Source organism: Panthera uncia, chromosome C2, assembly GCF_023721935.1.
Source record: "Panthera uncia isolate 11264 chromosome C2, Puncia_PCG_1.0, whole genome shotgun sequence".
In the NCBI taxonomy this organism is placed as follows: Eukaryota; Metazoa; Chordata; class Mammalia; order Carnivora; family Felidae; genus Panthera; species Panthera uncia.
This window is the reverse complement of record NC_064810.1, coordinates 105,748,545-105,772,932: the sequence shown is the minus strand read 5'-3', so window position 1 is coordinate 105,772,932 and position 24,388 is coordinate 105,748,545. Positions and strand designations below refer to the sequence as shown.

The 24,388-nt window shown below is 36.9% G+C and overlaps 1 protein-coding gene across 1 annotated transcript in view; it reads left to right on the top strand.

Annotated features, from left to right (window-relative positions):
- Positions 1-23,432, top strand: part of TIPARP (TCDD inducible poly(ADP-ribose) polymerase) — a 30,486-nt gene extending 7,054 nt beyond the window's left edge. The window contains exons 3-6 of the mRNA XM_049628656.1: positions 13,401-13,569; positions 14,903-15,063; positions 20,428-20,706; positions 21,384-23,432. Of these exons, the coding sequence (XP_049484613.1) occupies positions 13,401-13,569; positions 14,903-15,063; positions 20,428-20,706; positions 21,384-21,831 (1,057 nt within the window). The 3' untranslated portion in view covers positions 21,832-23,432. The remainder of the gene's footprint in view (positions 1-13,400; positions 13,570-14,902; positions 15,064-20,427; positions 20,707-21,383) is intronic.
- Positions 23,433-24,388: the final 956 nt, after the last annotated feature.

The following is a 24,388-nucleotide window of genomic DNA, read 5'->3' as shown; positions in this document are numbered from 1 at the left end:
TATTCCGAAGCGATGTTGTGTTTCCTGGCAACAAGATGCAGATAACGGCATGTTGAGCCTTGCTGAGAGATTCACAAACAAGCTGGAGCAGCCCAGGTTCACATGGTTACCACATTATTTGGCTAAAGCTATTAATCTCTGTGGTCAGGCCTGTAAAGCTGGTCTATCTGTACAGATTGCACATAACCAGGAAGTGTGTGTTCAGCTGTGTATATGTCCAAGTCTGGCCTAGCAGTCTTCGGATGCAGAAACAATGAATGGCAGTTGTTTTTCCCACTTATTTTCAGCAGTTTATACGACTTGGTAGATCATTATTATATGCTATATCCGTGAGATACTTCATTGTATGTATGGAACTTGGGAAGAGTTCATAGTTCTGGGTCTCTAGCAGAGACAAAAGTTCGTAGTCTCAAAACTGCAGATGAAATTCTTTGTTTTGCAAATGGATTGGATTTAACATCTAATTTAATCCAAATTAGATGTACAGTATTTATTTTATTCTCAAGAATGAAACTGGAAAGGAAGTTGAGCCAGATAAGTTCACAGGTCTCTTCCAACTCTTTAGTCAAGATGTCTAGATGCTAAAAATGTTTTAAAAAGAGGATTTCAATAGTAAATGCTTACTTGGTTTATTATAGTGAAATTATTTTAATTATTCTTTTCGAGTTTTGTCTTTATCCCAAATTATGATACAATCCCACTTCGCTTTTTCACTCTGCTTTTATATATCTCTAGATGTTTATTGCTGACATCAACTGAAAGTAGTTGTATGTATGAACTCCCCATATTTAGATGCCAAGGCTTCTTTTGTACACGGGATGGGCTTTGGAGAATTTCCAGATTCCAAATACACAGTTAAGAAAACAACATTGAATGTTGTGTTTTAGATTAAGAAAACATAGTCTCTGACAGCTTAGGCACTCATCCTTAGTAGAAAATGATACTAAATGGCAGGACTAAGCAATTTTGAAAGAGCTTTACAAACTGTGTGGAATACTGTTGTGGATAATTGAAATTGTGGAGGATGTGCAAATCTCCCTTTAGCAACTGAGATCACCATTGTTTTTCATTTTACATTCATTTTAAAGTGTGCCAGAATACAGAATAGTCTTCCAGTTATTATCACCCATAAAGAAAAGGCACTCTGCAGAATATGTTTTGGAGGTAATCTGTACGTGAAAATATGACCAGTGATTATTTCGAATTCTGAATTTCCTGAAAGGGGGAGGGTGAAGAAGAAAATTGCAAACCCTGACTCCATGGTTAATTTTTCTCAGAGGCCAATGTTGTTTTCTCCTCTTTTGGAATTAAGGCTTATTGATATGAGAGGGAGTTTTACTAGTTATGGTTTAAGCATAGAGTGTTGTTATAGCCTTAGTTTTGAGTGATTGTGATTGCTCTTAGGAGTTTTTTGTGTTTTTCTTTAATCTGGCCAAGGGACAATACCATTAGATGATTTCACAGGAACTCTGTGAAAGAAGACAGAGAGGACTGCATATTAATGATAATCGAGAGCATATGCTCCTATTTTTTATTTGACTTGAAGAGTGCGTTATCTAAAGTAGAGCAAGCTCCTGACTGAACTATACTAGAATAGTTAATTTAGCCAAGTTAGCTCTGGCCTGCACAGCTGTGATGATATAGGAACTAACTCATTATGTGTTATTGATAACACTGGAGAGAGGAGAACAGCTGAAACTTACTATGCCTTGTGACTTTTTGGTATTTCTTGAATATACACAGCTGGATGAGTTTGAATTTATTTTAAAAATTCCTGCCTAAGAGAAAGAGAGAGCTCCATAAGCAAGAACTGTGTTTGAAGTGACTTTCAAAATGTGTGCCTTCTGCTTTAGGATAAAGCAATCCAATGAATTATTTTTTGTACCTCTTTATGCTCTATTTACATATGAAATAAAACTAATTGGCTTCTGTCTACACTAATCCAGAGGAGTTACTGGGTCTGTGTAGAGCTATCATGGGAATCAATAGCAATCATCCATTTATTTCCTTTCTGTTTTTTTGTCAATAAGCAGATTAGACTTTTTGAAGCAGCTGTCACCTGGCTGCAGGTTGGGGTCAGTCTGTTCCTGAAGTATTTATGGTAATGAAAATGAACCTTGCTAAAGCCAAAGATGTATAACTTTTAAATCAGACAGTTGAAGAAAATAGCTTATAAGGTTATCTGGCATGATACAGTATGCATTTTCTTACATTGACTCTAAAGCTTTTATTTTTTTATTATAAATAAGTGGGAAAAAATAATGGTCCATTCAACATTTAAGACTTCATTCTGCATATGTGGACATGAAAAAGCTGCAATTTGATGAAGTCTGCTACGTTCCTGTATCTCTTTCTTACTTTTACACTAGAATTTCTGGATTCTGGATTTGCATTCTACTATGAAGCAAGTAAATTCATAAATTTTGTCTGTGCATCTCTGTTCTAAGTGACCCTTAGTTTTATATTAGGCTTGGGGGCTCTTTCTAAAGGGTGAAACAGTATGGAGCCCGTACAAAACTTGGCTACGCAAGAGATGCTACTAAAATCCAGCCATTTGACATTATGACTGTTTTCCTATGACCTCTTTTATTTCTTATCCTTTGATTTGAGACCACCAGATTCCGCATACTTTATCTGATTGTAATAATTTTGATCACACTTAAGTTAGTACCTGATGTCCTCTTGATCTAGATCAGCAACCCTTAATAATTACTGGTGTCCTGTTTGAGAGTTGCACTTGCCTTTTTTGTGGAAGGAAAACTTAAGTACGTGTGTATATTTTTACAAAGGAAAAAACATACTTGGAGCTATAAGATGATTTTTGATTATTCTGGCACAACTTTATAAGGCTGGTTCTGGTAATTGGATACTGTTAAGTTTTGCAAGAAATTCCCTTCATAAAAGCAGCTGGATTTCTCTTTTAAAATATATCTGGGAGTTTTAAACTAAAGTGAAGTGAACATGAGTGATTTTGTATCTTTGGAAGACACAAGAGTGCTGAGGGTTGAGCCATGTTCTGTTTCATTCTGGGTTTGAAATTTTTAGGTAATAGCTTAAGATCTTGGGTTGAACTGAACTTTGTGACACCATAAACACAAACTGTATAAAGGAATAAAATACTTAAGTTCTAAAGTTCACCATTTCTAGGAGCAAACAAGTACCTTTTAGGTATGAGGAACTTTTTTAACAAAATCTGATGTATTGTATTTATAGGTTATCTATGGTATTGCTTTCTAGAGTCTAGGAATTATTATGCACAGACTTGCCTCTATTTAAAATCCCTGTAAGTTAAAAAAAAAAATTAAGAAAAAAAAGGGGTCACCTGGGTGGCTCAGTCTGTTAAGCCACTGAGTGCTGCTGACTTAGGCTCAGGTCATGATCTCACAGTTCATTAGTTCGAGCCTCGCATTGGGCTCTGTGATGGCAGCTCAGAGCCTGGAGCCTGCTTTGGGTTCTGTGTGTCCCTCTCTCTCTCTCTGCTATTCCCCTGCTCGTGCTCTGTCTCTCTCTTTCTCTGTCTGTCTCTCAAAATTAAACATTAAAAAAATATCCCTGCAAGTGTTAAACCTCATCCAGCCCAGTCCCTGATATATGAACTAAAAGCCTTGAAATTCTAATATAAATTCCTTGTTAATAGGAGAATTTAAAATGGCAATGGGTAAGTTCTGAAATACATCCTGAAGTCTGGCAGGGGGAAGAAAAAGGATTTTATGTAAAATAAATTCCATTCAACTTGGTAGTTTATAAATAAGGTTTATATTTGATTTGTGCAGAATTACAATATAGCGGTCTTGTGCTAACTATAACCAATTCTGTGATCACTAAGTTAAATTTTAGAAGTTGATGATATTAATACTTTTAATTGTGAAACTTAAAATTTTCCTTGCTGACCTAACCTATTGCTGACCTAACCTGTTGCTAAGACAAGCGTAGAAGGGAGTTAACTAAGCATTCCTATTTGCTGTGTCCACACAACGAAATGTGTCTGTCTCCTTGATCTTTCTCTCTCCTATGTGCTGTTTACTTACTGGCAACACCCACTTGGCCAGTAAAGAACCTTTGCATGGTCATCACGATGAAAGGGTAAGCTCTTATGACAGTGAGAATGCTAATGACTGTTCCCTTTCACATTCTACAGAAACCAGTGATTTGCCAGTATGTGTGCCACAAAATGTGTCAGGAGTGTATTAGAATCTCCCATGACTAAGTTATTTGAGAAAGAGTTCAGGAAATTTGTATTCTTTATGCAAATGGATGTCCTTTATTTGGGCACTATTGCTTCTGGGCAAAAGGAAGGGTTTGTGAATAGTCTTACTTGAACATAGCACTTCTCTTATGACTGGAAAATATGTTTGGGCCATACTTACAGGAATTTCTCTTTGTTACGTTACCTTCTTTCCTTTTTGGATTAAGAGATTTTTAAACTGCCTCTTCTCATTTGACATATAGCCATAGAGTTTAGGTGACCTTCTTTGCTTGAAATTTTTACCAGCACTGAATAGTCAGGGCAAGAACGGCAGCGATAGGGGCCCAAGGGTGATTTTGCTTGTAGTAGTGTGTGTGCTTTCAGAATCTTGCCTGCACCCTGTGATCTTCACAGCTCCTGCAGCTGATCAGGGCGTGGAGAGGGCAAATGGTACAAAATACTCTAAATATTTCCTGTTGCGGTTGGTTTTTGGTTTCTGACTGTCACCTGGCTTCGCTCTTTCACTTCCAGGCATTGAGAGAATAAAAATAAATGCAGCAGAAATACTAGATTTGCTTTCTGAGGTAATAAAAGAAAGACCTCCTTGAATGGGGGTAGAATATGTGAAACAGAAGGAACTTTGTTTGCTTACTTTCTGATGTTTCGATTGTCCAAATGCTGCCACACATCAGAAAATAATTTAGGCTGTCTATTGATAAAATTGAATCTATCAGAGAAGCTTGGTTTTGTAGAATCCCTCTCCCCTCGAAAGAGTTACTGATTAAAGATCCTTTTGAAAGGTTTTGTGATCATAGTTTATGAAACTTAGATAATTAAAAAAGTATCTCTTAATATGTTTTCTGTAGGGAGTCTTTTGTTTTCCCCCCTTTGAGAAATTTGCTTTAAAAAACTCAGGAAGTGATGAATTCTCTATATGGTGAGTTTGCATATATTCAAATCTCTAGTCTTGAGACCTCTCATAATAAGCCATCAAAGTGTATATTTTTAATTTGCTCATTTATCAGTTAATCTGCACTAACCAGGCAAAAAGGCAAGGCTAAATTGAGAAAATTCTGAATAAAAACCTTTTTTAAAGGAATTCGTAATTTTAAAAGTCAATCTATAAATAAATTAAGCTAATAGATTGTATCTTACTGGTGGTTATTAGAGGATATATTTTATAATTTTTATAATTATTTCATTTACGTGTAAATGAGTTCTGAATTGTTTGAGGTTATTTGAAAGTAATTTTTAAAGCAATTTTAGCACTTACATACAGTTGATTTTGTAATTAAGTAGAAAAGTTATATAAACAAATATATTTCAGCCCTCTTTCAATGGTGTCAAATTCTATATCCATAAAATTAATCAGTATTGTGCCTTGAGTACATGGCAAACAATTTTTATTGTCTACTTTGAGGTAAGATAGAAACTTCACAGTTTTAAAAATATTTCACTTAACAAATGGGATACTTACTCCTCTTCATTAAAAGCCGTAACTTCATAATTTAAGGCAGTGTAAGATATGATACACATTAAAAAAAAAAAAAGTCTGTTATATGCTGTCTATCCCAGCTGTTCTTATAGAAATTAAGTTTCATTTCCTCTTCAGCCCATGGTTGACAAGTATGTCTCACTTAAGTTACCTTCTAGGAGCCTCAGGACATGTGACTGAACTTGGATAAAAGTTAAGGCTGTATGACATTTCTGATGTCTTCAGAGTGCAAAATTTAATCCCATGCCTCTGTAAATAGATAGCAGTGAGATCTTCTGATCTCATAAGTGTAATTTTATTTATGAAAGATTTTAGGCTTATCCACGTCTTATTAGAAAGTTCTTTTGTGTTCTTTCCTTTGATCTAGTAGTTTTGTAATAAAAACAAGCAAAAAACTTAATTTAATTTAGTAAGGTCTTTTCCTCAAGTGAATATTGTAATTTGCTTTTAGTGGTTGCATAGGGCACAGGGGTGTATGGTACTTTTTAAAGGTTTAGGAAACACTTAGGTGTACTCAAATGTGTCTTAGTACGAAGGTTTTTGAGAATAAACTGTGTTATGTGTTTGTTTAGTTACCCACCTACTTTTGGAGAATACAGAATTCTGAAAGCTTAAAAATAGTATTCTTTCATGTAGGAAATCTACCTGCCTTCCTTTTTTCTCCTCTTATTTATCCTCTCATTTTTATTTCAGTGTGTTCATTCTAGAATGACTTTAAGACCATAGGTAGATGTCTAACAATTTGTAAATCAGACATGGGGTTTAAGCACACAGATCAGAGTGATTCTAGACAGCATCCATTCACTAATTTTGTGCCATCTCATTCACCTGCTTCCAAGATATCTCAGGAGGTAACAAGGGAGCAGCACATACAGTCAGGATTTTGCTTTACAATGATCACCTTTTTAAAAATTGATTCCCAGAAACTCATTGTGAATCATCTTAAAGTGAGGATATTTTTACCCAAAAATCATTTGAAGTACTTAGAACCATAAGATAAATCCATGACCCAAGTTTGATGTTAATTGTTCTACGGAGTGAGCTAAGCCTCAGCAATCCTGTCTTGATGAGGTGAGGGTCTCCTTGGAAGTGGATAGATTGAATTGTCAACATTTGATTCTTAGCCTGCCCATAACTACTGAGGGTCGTATGCATCATAATATAAACTTCCAATTTTGATTTGTAGATATGTCTGTGCCTGTAGCTACTCCTGGATATAAAGGGGGAAAATCCAGTTGTTACCAAGACCCATGTTATAGTGTAGAAGTTAAGTATAGAATTCTAACCTCTGGTAAATATTGAAAGATGTTGGTACGTATGTAAGAATTTATAGATAATTTTTATTGCCTCAGTAACTCTGTATTATTTATTTGAGTCAGTGTTAGCAAAAATCTTAATTAGTAACAGAATAAATGATGGTTTACTATGTTTCCGAAGCATAAAGTTAGAATGCATAGTCCTCTGAAGTTTAATAACTACACCACTATCACATAATATGTTGGTATTATATATGCCATGGCTTTGATTCTCATCACCTTGTAACATTTGAAGGGATATGCAAGCTTCTAAATATTCCAGCATTGCTAAATGAGTCCTGGAAACATCAAAGCCAGGTATCAAAAGCCAGCTATATTTTGTGTGTCTGTGAAATTTCTTCAGCAGCAACAAACATGTCGCATCTATCATGCCTGTCTCAAGTCTGTAGCAGAAGACTACATCATAGTAATAAAATTATTAGAGGACCTATTAAGTGTGTCTAGTTAACTGATTAGGGCAAGTGTTAGTTTGGGATCATAGGTTTATCCTTGTAGAAACCAGTTAATGCTTAGAGGATAGAAGCCAAATTTTGGAAATCTAACCCATGTGATTAAAACTGTACTGAGTAGGCCCAGAAAACTCATTTTTAATTGACCTTTACTAAAATCTGAGTTCTATATTTTATTTGCATCATCTTCCCACTTAAATGTGTTCTACCTCCTGCAATTCCTGTCTCATGTAATGGCACCTTATCCAGTCGTCTAGATCAGAAACTTGGGACACATCCTAGACTCTACGTTCCCTTCAGCCTCACATGTAATCTTATTTTATGTAGTTAGAGTCTAACTCTTAAATACCTCTCAAATCACCCCTATTGTTGCCTCCTTAGTTCTCAGTCATCGTTTGTCTCATGTGCAGTTCTAGTAGTTACAGATGGTTAAGCATAGAATAATAAATATTAATAATAAACATGCTTATAAGTATTTAGCAAGTAAGTGCCTGTCTCCACCCTTCCCCCTCACCCTTCCCCACCCTCCCCTACCAAAGATAAACAAATCAGTCCTTCATACCACCACTGTTGCAGTGGCTTTTTAAAAGGCAAGTCTGAACTTTGTTAAAAATCCACCAGTGAGTCCTATTGCCCACAGAATCAAGTCCTGACCTCTTAACCCAGTATACAAAGCTCTACATTATCTAGCCCAGCCAAACTATCCAGTCCAGTCTTATCTCTTATCATCCCTCTCACACGCACATAAACCCTGACCTCCCACATGAACTGTATGTACTGCACGCCCTTGGGTCTCTCGTGCCTTGTTTGGTTGGCTTCTACACATGTCAGTCACTCTGCATGTGATGTCTTGCCTCCCATTGTCTTGCTTGATGACCAGCCAGACTTGGCTCCCATTTCATCTATTCTAGAATACCCCCATGATCCCCTTTCCTGACCCTTTTTCCAGCAGAGGTAGGCCCTCTGCCTCTGGTATTCAGAGCACCATTGTGCCACACTTCACACTGTACCACTGGGTTTGCTTCTCTCTTCTTAACTGACACTAACCTTTCTTCATCTTATCCCCAGCACAGAGCCCAGTGGTTAATATGTCTACTGAAGATGCTTTTGTTTTTGTCGCATTTCTTTTCTTGGTTTCAAACAATTTGTAAATACAGAGAAATTATCTGTAACAGTTATATTCTTTACTGAGCTTCCAAATGCATAATCCCAAGAACTATTTATCTAACAAACGTCATGTTCTTACTAATTTCTATTTTGTTCAGGAACGTTTTAAAAAATAGTTTTGTTTTCATTATAGCTCTGTTTATTATCATTTACATCATAGGCCCTGTTTACTATTTTTTTGTGTGTGTGTGTGTATTTGCAGTATACATAGAAGACTATACACTGTGGGGCATTCTTTCTGACTTAGTGTGGGTGTTGGTGCTCTATACATAAGACAACATTCTCCAATATTTGTTATCTAATTGGTATGTTGAGATATTTGTTGAGTAGGAGGAAAACGATTTTATAAAGCATCTAAATTATGAGAATGGGTGTTCTTGTCAAAATTTTAAATTAGTTTTGTATCTGGATTCTTACAATGGTATGTGTGGTGTTGTGTTTATTGGTGAAGCACGTGGAAACAGAATTGTGAATACTTCAGTAGTTCAAGTTCATTCTTCCCTTTGTAGAAAAATCATCAATCTTTTTACAAGATTTTTGTTCCCGATTTCATCAGATAGGGTTATATCTTGGGTAAGTCAGTACTGATTGATTTACCCACATGATGTATTTAGCCAAATTTAAATCCTGCACGGTGGCTATCTCCCATACTCAATCTTTTCTGGCTGTCCCTCAGTGGGGATGCCCTTAGGCCAGATAGGGTTTTCAGCTGCCAGGATTTTTGCACTCTGCTTTTACAAAGCCTCTCTCTACCTCTGAATCTCTAGCATTGTCTCTCTTGCTCAGTCTTCTCACATCCTGTATTTACTGCTTTGACCCTTTATCACCATCTGCTCAATACTCTAAATTTGCACTCTTATTTGAGGCTCTGAGACTCTGGGCTTCCTCAGTTCATGGCCTGACATCTCTCACATTGCCTATTATATCCTGGTTCACATTCCCTCATCTGTTATGTACCCCTGTTTGAAAGATTTCCATTTCCACCTATTTGCACTGCTCCTGTCCTTCCCTGTCTGCACTCTTGCAGAAAGCACAGTGCTTGAAGAACTCTTTTCTTGTTCTTCCACACAACCTTTTTCTTATTGGCATTATTTCCTATTATTTAACTGTTCCTAAAATTCTTTCTCTTCGAGAAAGCTATCTTGGATTGGTGCAGTAGAGCCTCTTAATTTTTCCTGACCTTTTTCCATTCCTGAGCACCAGTAACCACCTTATGTCCCATAATGAATGCTGCCATTCCTGGACACCAGTTACCTCCTCTCCCATCATGCTGCATGCCTACTCTTTGTCCTCTCATTCCCAGGATGTATTTGCCACTGATAAGTTTGGATAGGCAGATGTACCGACTCTTTGGCTTTATGTTTTTGTTAGTTATTTCTCTCTTGAAGCCCCTAGAAGCCAGGAACTACATCTGTTTAATTCTTTGTGTATTGCCTAATACAGCCCACCATCACTATTATCACACATACATGACTCATAACTGCTTTCTCATAATAGGAAACAATGGTTTGATAAGGAAAAGTGGTGTATGTTGAAAATTTGGCATCTGTACTGCATGCATTTTCTACTGATGCAGATGGAGGAGAAAAGAAACTCTTGGCTTTGGATTTTTGAAGCATTCCCTGTTTAAGGGAGAGCAGGTGTTAAAATTAATCTTATAAAAAGATAATTTAATGTTTTTCAAATTTGTTGTTTTGTCTCTGCAAAGTCTAGAAAAGCATATTGAAAATCAAATAGAGCTAAAACAGTACTTTGATACATCAATCCAAAGAACAGTTGATTGTAGTAAATTAGGATTTGTCATAGAAATTTCATAATGCCCAATGGACTGAAATGCACAGAGGATGTGGCAAAAGCTGCAGTTTTAGATGTCTTTCTCATGCAAATCATTATCTATGAAGTCTTAATAATACAAGCTTAAATAGAAATTGCTAGAGTGATGTCCAGAATAAAATCTGGTACTTGAACAGCAAAAAGCATTGGCTGTTTATAATGCATATTAACATAATAACTGCTGTTCTAAGAATTCCTTTTTTTTTTTTTTTAATTTATTTATTTTGAGAGAGAGAGTGTAAGCCTGGAAGGGGCAGACAAAGAGGGAGAGAGAATCCTAAGTAGGCTCTGCGCTCAGTGCAGAGCCAGACGTGGAGCTCTGTCTCACAGCCGTGAGATCATGACCTGAGCGGAAATCAAGAGTCAGATGCTTAACCAGCTGAGCTATCCAGGTGGCCTGTTCTAAGAATTCCTTAAAATACTGAGGATTTAACTCATAATTGGAAACAGTTACTGGGAGATAAACTTAAAGTGGAGAAAATCTGTTTGTATACTGGAAACTATGTTAAGAGGGAGAAACAGGTTATTATTTCTCTGCTCAATGAAATCAGACTCTCCTAAAATTAAGTGAAAATTGTTTAAAGCAATTCGATGTGAAGTTTAATTTAGGTATAGGAGTTGCAGTTTTCAATGTTTCTTTTTTTTTTAAGAATTTTCCAGAAACAACTTTTCCTTTTGACTTAAATATCCTTATTTAACATAAATAATTTTAAACAAAGAAATGTCCAAATGTAATTTTAAACTACATTTTATTGTTTTATTCCCATTTTACACTTAATTAAAAGAATATGTTCCTCTCCTCTCTCTCAAAATAAATAAAACTTTTAAATATAAATGTTCCTTTTAAGATCATATCCCACTATTTAGGTCTTTCTTTCTTTCACCTGTTTCTTTCTTTCTGTCTTTTCCTCTTTCTAAAGAAACATACTGCTTTTTACAAGTTATGTGCTTCGTGGCACCATTAGTTGGATAGATGACTTAGTTTTTGTTTTGTTTTGTTTTCAAATAGAACCTGTTTCAAAAATTATGAACACTAGGGTGAAGGGTGGGAAATAGATTTTCTTGCCCTGACGTTTGCCAGGGGTGTTATCGAGATATGTTATTAGGTATTAATGAAAAAAAAAGCTAGAGCACTGTCATAGGTTTGGAAGGATACTTTATAGCCCTCATCATGGTACTTGAGTATTTACCTTAGCATACAAAAGGGACTGAGGAATGGTTGTAGTAAGTAAATTGTTTAGCCTTGTGTAACCAAGTTTTTTTCCCAACATTTGACCACAGAATGCTTTTTACGGGGATTACCCATTCACAGTCCTTGAAGCAAGTGTTCCAAGAGCAGAATTTGGAAAGTGTTGTACTAATCAACAAAACCCATAGGTCAAAATTAATAGTTTTCAAAATCCTAATTTATGGCAAGGAAATTAGTTAATTAATGGGAATATTTGTTCAGACACCTGGATTTCACATGAACCAGTCATTGTGAGTGCTACTGGATCTGGAGTATCCTGTGAGTTAGAGGCATCCATTTAGAAATCTGTTGTGGAAAGGGTAGAAAAATGAAGGAATGTGTTTAGAAACTTGGTCACTCTGCTGATACCTATGATGTTACTTTAGGATATATTTTATTTTTCATGTTTTCTTAGGAACAATTTGAAACATACAAAAAGAGAGAACAATACAATGAATATTTTTCTGGTTCCTTAAAATAATTGTTCAAATGCTTCAAACACTAGAGGAAGTTTCATTAAAAAAGGACAAATGTTTGGGGCGCCTGGGTGGCTCAGTCGGTTAAGCGTCCGACTTCGGCTCAGGTCATGATCTCACAGTCTGTCAGTTCGAGCCCCGCGTCGGGCTCTGGGCTGATGGCTCAGAGCCTGGAGCCTGCTTCCGATTCTGTGTCTCCCTCTCTCTCTGCCCCTCCCCCGTTCATGCTCTGTCTCTCTCTGTCTCAAAAATAAATAAAAAAGTCAAAAAAAAAATTTAAAAAAAGGACAAATGTTTTAATGGGACCATCCATTATAATTCTTAAATGATCTTGATTCATACAGTGAGATTTTCTCCTGACAGTACTGAGATATTTATCAAGTGCTGATTCAGCAGCAGCAGACCAGATAACAAAATGACAAAAATATTCTTATAACTAAACTTAATCCAAACTGTTTTTCTCTTCATGTTATACCAACTTTTTCTTTTTCCCTTCAGGATAAAAGATAGTATTGATATTGGGTAGAATAGCAATGCTGGTCTCATCTGGGGTCTTGTTATTTTTTCCTTTTTTTCCTGTCTTTTTTTTTAAGTTTTATTTGTTTATTTTGAGAAAGAGAGAGCAAGTGGGGTAGGGGCAGAGAGGGAGAGAGAGAGAGAGAGAGAGAGAGAGAATGAGAGAATGAGAGAGAGAGAATCTAAAGCAGGCTCTGTGCTGTCAGCCCAAACTGTGAGATCATGACTTGAGCCAAAATCAAGAGTTGGATGCTTAATCAACTGAGCCACCCAGGTACCCCTTTCCTGTCTTTCATCAGGCAATATTATATATTCCTGTATTGGCTTAGGTAAAGTGATGCCTCTGAAAAAAGGGCAGTCTTCAACAGAAGTTTCTTTTGTTTCACTTCCGGCTTTTTATGTCAGCTTCATCTTAAAACTGACCCCCTGATTGTCTGAGACCAGGGTTTAGTTCATCCCACTGTAGGGAGGGTGGGATTATGTTGATTGGTTTAGGTCAGTGACTGTGGGATAGCATCAGTCCTACCATAACTCCATGGCCTGGAACTTTTGGTCTTGTTAAGAGAAAGCATGTAGAAAATGAGGAAACCAATAATGTCCTTTTACTCCAAATAAGACAAGTTTTGAAAATTCTACAACATGCTCTACTACATATTTTTAATGTTTGATGAGATGTTTAGACATTTCTTTTTTGCCAATGTATTAACAGTTCTTTTTGGGGGGGTTCTTTTTAGAGGACAAGAATTTTGGGCAGATTTGAATGCCATGAATGTGTATGAAACAACTGAATTTGACCAACTACGAAGGCTGTCCACACCACCCTCTAGCAATGTAAACTCTATTTATCACACAGTCTGGAAGTTCTTCTGTAGGGACCACTTTGGATGGAGAGAGTATCCTGAGGTATTTATAGGTTCTTTTTCCAAAAAGTACATTAAAAAATTTTTTGCCTTTCAGTGTCCTTTCTTTCTTCCTTTACAACAGTGACTAGACAGAACAACAAATCAAAGAGCTTATTGATGTAAAATTGAGTGTTATTGATACAAGTAACATTATTCGGTCTTGCCTTTCTGAAGATGCATTTCTTTCCATTAATCTTCTGGAATACGTAAATACAAACCACTATTATCAAAGAGGTAAAATGTTTTCCCCAATATCTTATACTATATAGACCAAGTAGTTACATTGGTAAGTACTCAAACTCAGTGCCTCTTTGGAATAATTTTAATGAAATGAGCACTGGTGTAAGTCTGGCTATTTCTAGCTCCTGGGCTCGTGGTCATTGGATCATGTGTTACACTTAGCATTTCGGAAGTCTGACGGGAAACCAGCACTCTTAAGCCCCTGTAAGAAATACTTGACAATGTTTATTTAGCTGTGGTCAGGCAAATCAGTCATTTAAAATTCTGGCATATGCATCCTTAGTCTGAGATGGTAAGAATAGCTCATCAATCACAAAGGAAGGTTTTCAAAATGATGGTGGCTTTACTTTGCCTCTGAATGAGAATTCTGAGTCAGTTTTAAAAATGATGAAATGGGCTTTAGAGATTAATTTCACATTCCAAAGATCTGACTTATTTAATTTGATTAAATTCATTTACAGCATTACAAAAAGGGAGAACTGATTTCTTTACCCTTAGGTTTTATTTTTTAAGGCAATAACAAAAGAAAACTACCTAATATGTTAATTGCTTAATAATACACAATGGAATTAAAATTTCTGAGACTCTCTTAAGTAGTCACTAGTATCTAATACCTTCCATGGAGAATAAGAAGCTCTTTAAAATGTATTCTCAGAATACTTGGGCTGTCCCTGTGTTTTTCCTCTGAAAGATTTCTTGGGTTTAGAACTTAACTAGTTTATTTGAACTGTATACACTATCATCTTTAATCCTCTTCTGAAAATTCCCGTAAGAAATATAAACAAAAAAATCTCTAGGACATTGTTAAGGCCTCAAACTAGAATAGAGTAGTTCCCTGGGCCTCAATGTTTCCTATGTTGGACCGTGATCTTCTGAAGAGGGAGCATCTTTCTATTCTGCATCTTTGCCCCCTATTCCCTCCCCAAAAATCCTGTGTGTAAAGGGATTAATTTGACTGCCTGTACTTTATTGAAACTTTATTGATGTTAACAGCAAGGTTAGCTATTTTTGCCTTTATAGTAACATTTTTCATATTTCATAGTGATTGCTTTTTTCTAACTTTTTTTTTCTTTACCTTCTGTTTTCTGCTCCAGTCTGTTATTCGATTGATTGAAGAAGCCAACTCTAGGGGTCTGAAAGAGGTCAGATTTATGATGTGGAACAACCACTACATCCTCCACAACTCATTCTTCAGGAGAGAAATAAAAAGGAGACCCCTCTTCCGTTCCTGTTTTATACTGCTTCCATATTTACAGTAAGTGTCCAGTGGAATGCCTAATCTTTACTCTTATTTTATGTAAATGTACAACTGAATGCCAAAGAATAAAAGATTTTAAGAGACTAACGTGGTTATTACTTCGAGAATGTGAAATTTTGAGTTATTCAATGGGTTTAAGTCTTTAAAGAGTAGCATTCAGATAAGCTACAATTAACCTCACTAAAAGAGTGATTATCCAATTGGTTTTTTGAACTGAAAAGCAAATAGAAGTAACATTTTTACACAATTAAAAGTAATTATATCTGGAATGAGGCAGTTGGCATTTGTGAAGACTGAGTTTCCTGATGATGTCTTTCCATGTAATGGGACTACTTCCTAGTCCAGGTAAACTGCCAGGACAAGTAGGGAGAGTCCTCCAAGGTTGCTTTCTCCCATTCTTCCTTGAGTGAATTTTCTTGGGAAGAATCCTTTTCAAATAATTTGCATTCTCATGTGCTAGGTAAGGCCCACCTTCCTGTAACACTCACTAAAATTACCTGTCCTATTTCTAGGTTGAGACTGAACTCATCCTTCTGAATTATAGGTGAGCTCTTCTTCCATTTTCCCAAGTGCCATTTCTTTTTCCCCACCTCTAAATAGCCCACTGGCACATCTCCATAGATGCCAAAAAGGTGGAGCATGTTACCAATAGCATAGCCATCTTTGAAAGTTAGTAACTCTAGGGAAATCGTTATGTACTCTCGTCAGATATACCATATTTAGAACCCGATTTTTAAAATACTAGGTTTACTTGGTTTTATGGACTGGGGAAGCCTAGCGTAATACTGGTTTTTCTCTTCTACGAATCTTAGAGATGCTGTTTTTATATTCTTACTAGTTTTTTTTTTTTAATTTCAGTCTCAAACTGTTTTTCCCAGATTATGACAGAATCTTAATGATTCTAATTATGAGATTGCAAAGGGAACATTAAAAACAAAATGCAAAAAAAAAAAAAAATACAAATGAATAAAAATCCCTGAAATGCTCAGTATCCAAAAGCAATTTTTAGTAATGCTGATTTTAGAAATGCATATTGGCTTGGGGTAAATGTGTGCTTTCTTTCTAGTCCAAGTGTGAATTATTTTACCTTGTAGGTTTCTTTTTTTTTTTTTTTTTTTTTTTTTTTTTTTTTTTAGAATCTAATAAAAATGCCATTTCTGTGATTTCACTAGCACAGCTGGAGATAGTGTCAGCGTCCGGTAGTTAGGAACATATTGTCCTCCTAGTGAGACGGTAGAACTCATTAGTGGGACCAGCAGCTTGGCATGCTGAGACAATCAAGCAAGATGTAGCTTCTGAGTGAGAGTAAGAATGCTCACCCGAGTACTGCATTGTTGGGGGGGTTTTACAGAACATGATTTGAACATGATTTGTTTCAATCCTAAAACAAGTAATTGTAGAACAACCCCTCCCCCTTTCTTTTTAAACTTAGGCTTACTTTGTAAAAGTATGAACTATAAACGTCACAAATTTGGCACCTTACTATTTATAACATAGGCTTAATAAGAGAACAAAGAAATTCACTCTATTTTTTCTTCTTTTTCCTTTTTAAAATTTCCTATTTTAGTCTTCTTGTCTGGAACAGTGATAATCAGGTATAAAGTAAGAGCTTAGCAAATCAAAGAGATTATGTAGACACTTGAGTGAGAAAAGAGCAAAGCAGCAGCAAGTTCATCAGAGTGGAATGGGTAAATGCAGCCCTTCAGTTCCTATCTGCCCTAGAGTCTGGAGCTGTGGGGCACTTAGACTGGCCTAGTGGGAAGAAAATAGAGGCCGATTAGTTTCAAAAAGCAGACTGCAGGGATGCATGGGTGGTTCAGTAAGTTGAGCTTCCGACTCTCGATTTTTGGCTCAGGTCACGATCCCAGGATCCTTGGAATCAGCCCCATGCCAGGCTCTGTGCTGTGTGTGAAAACTGCTTGTGATTCTCTCTCTCTCCCTCTGCCATGCTCCCCCACTCTCTCTCTCTCTCTAAAATAAAAAAATTTTTAAAAAGGCAGACTGCAAAAATAGATGTCAGAGAGACCACAATTTTAATCTTATTAGCCAGGAAGAAAGTTTTGTTTTTAAGTAAAATACAGACAGTTAAATTAAAACATAGGTGTCAAGGGGCACCTGGGTGGCTCAGTCGGTTAAGCGTCCGACTTCAGCTCAGGTCACGATCTCGCGGCCGTGAGTTCGAGCCCCGCATCAGGCTCTGGGCTGATGGCTCAGAGCCTGGAGCCTGCTTCCGATTCTGTGTCTCCCTCTCTCTCTGCCCCTCCCCCGTTCATGCTCTGTTTCTCTCTGTCTCAAAAATAAATAAACGTTAAAAAAAAAATTAAAAAAAAAAAACAACATAGGTGTCAAAAAGGCTACAGTTCTCAGTGAATCAGAGATGCCTAAGAATTGGGAATGCCAGAATAAGAGAGGTGGGGAGAGAAGACTTAATCTATGAATTTCCTGCAAATTTGGCTCTTTATAAATGAGAATTTCCCTGGTGGTGCTTTTTATTCCCTTCGGTTTTATTGAGCTGTAACTGGCATACACCTCTGTCCATTTAAGTTTAAGGTATATAGCATAATGACTTAACATACATATATATTGCAAAAATGATTACCACAATCAGGTTTAGTTAACATCCATCACCTCATAGTTACAAAGAACATATTTTTTTTCTTGTGCTTGCTGCTTTTTAATGAGGCTGATAAGAAGGAGCTTATTCTTTTAATATTATTGGAATACTTGAGCGAGGCAGCATAAGCAAATAAATCTCAGATTTAGAGGTTTAGGAGTTCATTTCAGCTGAAAAGACATCTATCCGGTGCAGTCACCTCATGGTCATGGGAAAGCCTGATAGAGTTTCTTTGACTACTCCTCAAAAAGGATAAAATAAATTAATTTTTACATCATCATTAAAAGTGGGTTAGGAAACATCTTTTGAAGTGGCAAGGGGAGTGAAAGAGAGTGTAAAAGATGACCTTGGATTCTGAAAATCCGTTCTTCAGAGGTCCTGAAGTATAAATTCTATACCCTTCAACTTTGCCTGGTACCGCACTGTGAAGCACGCAGTATGTCATTGGAATACTCGTGAGCTAAATATGAACTCGGCATTCCTAGAAAATAAAGCCACGTTTGTAACTGTGCTTGGAATATGTATTTCTAACCCATAGCAACTGGAGTATAGAAGTCCCATCAGACAACTGTCTATCTGCATTTTTATGTTTCAACCTAATTGGGATGTTGGCTTGTTAAAAGTAAGCATCTGTAGGTAGGAATGGATGATAAAATCTAATTTAATGTTTTAGGATGGCTAGGATTTATTTACACAGGCTCATCTTTAAGTATGTGAGTCTTCTATGGTCAGTGCCAGGTTTTCAGTACAGCTGTGACAGCAGCCTAAAACCTATTTTGGGCAGAGTGGTTTGGGAGAATCTTCCTTTCCTTCCTCAACTCAGAAACCTCTTTTGGTAACTTCAATCCCTAATAATACTGGAAAACCTGGTAGGCTGGAACTTACTCTCTTTGTAGAGCAGGAATAGAGGGAACAGCTAAAAATAAGGAGCTTATACTCTATGTTTCCTGCCATTTCTCCAGAGTAGTGATGGCTTTTTAAGGAGTTACAGACCTTTCAGAATCTGATTAAAGCAGTGGGGCCTCTCTTCAGAAGAATGTGCCAGTGAATGAAGGCTCTGGAGGAATCTGTCAGGGATTTATGAAAATGCTCCAGAGGACAAGAACTGTTGTGCCTCTGCCATGAAGATTGGAACAACCAGTGCCCCTTTAAGTTGACCCCCGAACTTAAAAGCACCTAGGGATTCTGTAAGCCCTGGCTCTATCCAGAACTTCTCTGTGTCTCACAGGGACTTTCAGGCATAATAAGTTGTAGGTACAGTGACTTGAAGGGGACAGGTGTTAGAGGAGGCAGTTGTGCTTCTGTAGCTTTTAGCTTTTTAACAAGCCATCTCTTAAAAGTCAAAAAACTGTGTGGTGTGGTGGTGATGGTGGGAGTGGGAGTCAGGCAAACCTGAGTTGCAACCATGGTATACATCCATCACTTTCAAGCCTTAGGGGAGAAATTATATCTATATCTATGTATCTATATATCTATATCTATATCTATATCTATATATATCTATATATGTATGTATATGAATTATGAAGTTTATAGAAGTAGAGAATGCTGCATCTATAAACTATGATAGATAGGCCTGGATTCAAATCCTGTCTCTGTTCTTTGCTATTATGCTAGCAGGATCTTTATTTGAAAAGTATGGATAACCAAGCCATCTTGCAGGGTAGTGATACTGTGTGTAAAAAGCCTGTCCGTAGGATGTGCTTATTACTGTAAGGTGGCTGTGATTATGAGGAGGGTGATGGTAATATATGCTCTTGGAGACTATTTGCATGTTCATTCAGAGTCGTAACCTCTGTGTCACAAAGCTCTTCTGAAAATTTTAGTTTCTTAACCCATTTGGCACACTCACTGCTTCCTTGTGACCACTCTGTGCTGATGAGTGTTATAATACCCTGACCCTGAATCTGGGTCTCAGGGCCAGGATTTCCTATCCCTCTGATTCTCCCCTTTTCCTCTGTTTTGAAAATGGCCAAAAAAATATAACTTAAATTTAAGCATTTAATTGGGCAGGAATAAGTAACCATCAAGCTGCTACTTATCTAAACACATCTTTCAAAATGTAAAGACCTGAATTGTTAAAGGTTCAAGAATATGCATTCTGGTGTCTAGAGCTTAAAGTTAATTAGCTCAATCTTAACCACACCTAAAGCTATAAAATTTGAATAGAGTTGATGGTTTTCTTGTTATGTGATATTGAAAAATGAAGCAAAAGCCAAATGTCAGCTTTCAGTGCCTACTCCATTGATTTTTGTTTGTTTCTACACAAAAAGTATAAGCTTTTTTATTTTTAATATCTTATGTCATCTTCCCCTGCCTGCCTTACTTTGTCTCCCCATTATTCTGCTCCCCCCACCTACATAGCCTTTAGTAATGGCAAATTTTTTGCTTAGTACAGCAAAGTTTGAACAATGCATATAAATTGTCGTTCCCTTGAAACAGTTTCTTTAACTGTAAGCAAAAGAGGAGTCCAAGATTCAGAAAGTAAAGATATTTATAAATTGGCTCTTGCTTGCCTTGTAGCAGTACATTCCAGAGTTTTCTCCACCAGGAGGATAGGTTATCTGTATACAGGCAGTGTTACTCTAAGTTTTTTTTCTTTAATACATAGCATTTTCTATGTTGTTTTTTGAATAAGCATTTAAGCTATACAAATTATAATATTAGATATTGCTATAGAGCACTATAATGTGAGATGTGCTTATCTCTGAATGTTTTACATTGACATTCCTTCCGCTCCCTTCTAGGACACTTGGTGGTGTTCCCACACAGGCTCCTCCACCTCTTGAAGCAACCTCCTCGTCACAGATTATCTGCCCAGATGGGGTCACCTCAGCAAACTTTTACCCTGAAACTTGGGTTTATATGCATCCATCTCAGGACTTCATCCAAGTGCCTGTTTCTGCAGAGGACAAAAGTTATCGAATCATTTATAATCTTTTTCATAAGACTGTGCCTGAGTTTAAATATAGAATTTTGCAAATATTGAGAGTCCAAAACCAGTTTCTTTGGGAGAAATATAAAAGGTGAGTCAGCGGTATGAAAAGTTCAAGAGAACTTTTCTTAATGTAGCTAATGACAAATGCAGAACATAATAGTAAAGACTTTCACAAAACCTAATATGTTCGTATTTTTTCATATATTAACTCACATATACTCTTCAAACAGACCTATAAGTAGGATTGTTGCAGTGTACATTTTACAGAGAGGAAACTGAGTCATATAAAAGTTCAGTAACTTCCCACATGTTATACAGCTAATAAGATATGTGCTAGAGTTTGAACCCTGGCAGTCTAACACCAGAGGCTTTGCTCTTAATCACTTGACTGTGCTGCCTCTCAAATAACAAATGTGGTACAAAAAGAATACATGCAGATTTGAGGAATCTCAGAATTAAGAGACCCTCAGGTTAGTGGAATTAGACAAGCCATCCTGAGAAGGTAAGTCTTTGAGCTAGATTTGGAATGGAAGACAAAGTAAGTGAACAGGTGTTGGGAAAAAAAATGAAAGGGCTTTTCTTGTCTGCAGTGGAAAAGATAAGTGTACACTTTTAATATGATCGTTGATGACATTGTGCCCTTGAAAACTACTTTAACACTTCCTCCCCATTGAAACAATAAAGAGAAGTTTATGACTATGTCTTGCCTATTAAATTGATATGTACCTTCCTTTTTCTGAATTCCCTGCCCACTGTTTGCATTAGGAAAAAGGAATATATGAACAGGAAAATGTTTGGCCGTGACAGAATAATAAATGAGAGACATTTATTTCATGGAACATCCCAGGATGTGGTAGATGGAATTTGCAAGCACAACTTTGACCCTCGAGTCTGTGGAAAGCATGCTACAATGTTTGGACAAGGCAGTTACTTTGCAAAGAAGGCAAGCTACTCTCATAACTTTTCTAAGAAGTCGTCCAAAGGAGTCCATTTCATGTTTCTGGCCAAAGTGCTAACTGGCAGATACACGATGGGCAGTCATGGCATGAGACGGCCCCCTCCTGTCAATCCTGGCAGTGTCACCAGCGACCTGTATGACTCTTGTGTGGATAATTTCTTTGAGCCTCAGATTTTTGTCATTTTTAATGATGATCAGAGTTACCCTTATTTTGTTATCCAATATGAAGAAGTCAGTAACACTGTTTCCATTTGAAAAATCTTGGTACGGCTAAGTTATTTGATATGAACTCAATCCAGCGTTTGTAGCAGGTTTTGGATGGGTAGGACAGAGTGGGAACAGCATTGGACATTAATAGGGCACTTTTAAGACCCCTTTTTTTAAGTGCTAGAAAGTGAAAATTTTTTAAAGAAAAACACAAGTTTTAAAATGACCACTTATTCTTTAATTATTTACTAATTGTTGTTAGTGTACTCAGTGTGGAAAAGACTAAAGATTGCATTCTCTTTTTATTCACACTTGTACATATAGGCAGCAATGGTATTAGGAGCATTTAAAAAAAAAAAAAGAAAGAAAGAAACTGAACAGCCTAACTAATTAAATGTGACTTAAGCCTGGTAGAAGTTTGGCCAAATGAAATGGAGGCTGTGAGCAAGGTGAGGATTCTATTTATTTATAATGATAAAACTGACTGGAGCTGGTACTACCATACTTCTTCCCTGTCCAAAGCATCACTTGTGGTGTAGGATAAGTTCACGAAATTCTGGTGGGTGGAAAGAAATTTTTATTTTCTATCAGCAGAACTGAAATGTGTCACCCGGCCAGAGAGCGACGACTTTAATTGTTCTCCAGAGTTTGCCATCAAGTGAAAAAAAGAAACCATTTGAAAAATTTTTGTCACCAGCAAAATTTTTCACTAACTGGTTATATAAAACATGATTATTGTGTTGTTAAACTTCAGCCTTAGAAAGCTCAGTCTCTTCCATTATCATCTACCCCAATCTGAAGGAATCGGGCAGCTAGTTTGGTTAAAGCCAGTCTTGAGGATTACTAGTATTACTTTATTTTAGAGTTCCAGACCTAGGCCCTGACTGAAGGTTTTAGAGAAAGGAAGTTACATCTATAACTGAATTGATAAGGTTTATGACTGTGCTTTGCACAAAGTAGACTCTCAAAAGTATTTATTGGCTTGGAAGTGATGTTAAAGGTGGTTATCCCACCCCTGTGCCTGCTCTGCCAGATGCAGCTGGGTTCCCTGGCTGACTCTGTACTTTACACTACTTAATAGAAACACAAACTGGGAAATTGTGCCACTGGCCCAGCTGGAGCGATGTTAGGTGTGTATGCTAATGCCTCACTTCAGAGAGTTAGCAGCTAGGTATACTTTGCCTTTAGCAAAGCAAATACCTGGATTGGTAGAAGTGGAAGTGGTTGTTCACAAAAGAATTCACCATGGAATTCTTTCAGATACCAAGCTCTCCTAGTATGTTTGTGGTTATTTCATTTACACAAAACTTTTCAGGAACTCCTGTGTTGTTTAAAACAAGATATATCTATACTGATGTCTCAGTGAATCAGTCTGTTTAAGCACTTATCAGGGCTTCCACACAATTATTTATTTTGCCCTAGTTGATCTTGTTGTTTGCTGCCATTGGCATGAAACAGCCAACTGGCTGTTACAGTTGTTCTTTCATTCAATTATAACTTGTAAACCAGTGATTCCCAATCTTTTTCAAGTTAAGACACCTTACCATTGCTTATTTGATTTTATGAAACTTGTTCCTTTTTTTCTCCTTAAAGGAAAATAAAGCTTTATGACATATTTATTTTTTTAATAAAACTAAGCAAAAATAAAAGTTCTGGTAATTCTTTAAAACTTTTTGTTGTTGTTTTGGTTCCATTTAAGGTGACCGAATTCAGCACATAGTGGATGATCTGTAAATGCTGGTTGATTGGTTGAATGAATGTGTGATTCACTAAATGAACAGACCCAACCAGAACCTGCTACTTAAACTTTGGTGCTCTAGGAATCAGCAGAAACTCTGTTAGGAGTCAACTGTAAGTGACAAGAGAAGAGTGAATATTTTATTTTGCAGGTAAATATTTGAGGAAAAGGGAAACAGCTATATATCAGCAAACAGCTGTAGTGAAAAATATGGGCAGGTTGTTCCCCATCAACAGGTGCTGAAGGAAATAATATGAAGAGGAATATAGAAATCTTGTCAGCTGTCAAGCACCTTAGCTTTTAGCCAACTTAATTAAAAAAATTTTTTTAAGTTTATTTATTTTGAGAAAGCATGCACACATGTCTCAGGCACAGGGGAGAGTCAGGGAGACTCTCAAGCGGGCTTTGCACTATCAGAGGCTGTCCACCCAGAGCCTGAAGCAGGGCTCAAACTCAAAAACCATGAGATTATGACCTGAGACAAAACCAAGGGTCAGATGGTCAACCGACTGAGCCACTCAGGGCCCCCTCAGCCAACTTAATTTATACTGTGGTTAAGATTTCCAAGGAAAAGCTGCAAGCTCCTTGAAATATTCCAATGTCACACAATCCTATAGACAGGAAGGGTTTTTTTATTATATGCAAAGTTTATAAAGATTGGATCCTTTGTTTTTTGTTTTTTAAATTTTTTTAATGTTTGTTTTTGAGAGAGACAGAACGTGAGCAGGGGAGGGGCAGAGAGAGAGAAGGAGACACAGAGTCTGAAGCAGGCTCCAGACTCTGAGCTGTCAGCACAGAGCCCGACATGGGGCTCGAACTCGCGAACCGCGAGATCATGACCTGAGTCGAAGTTGGACACTTAACGAC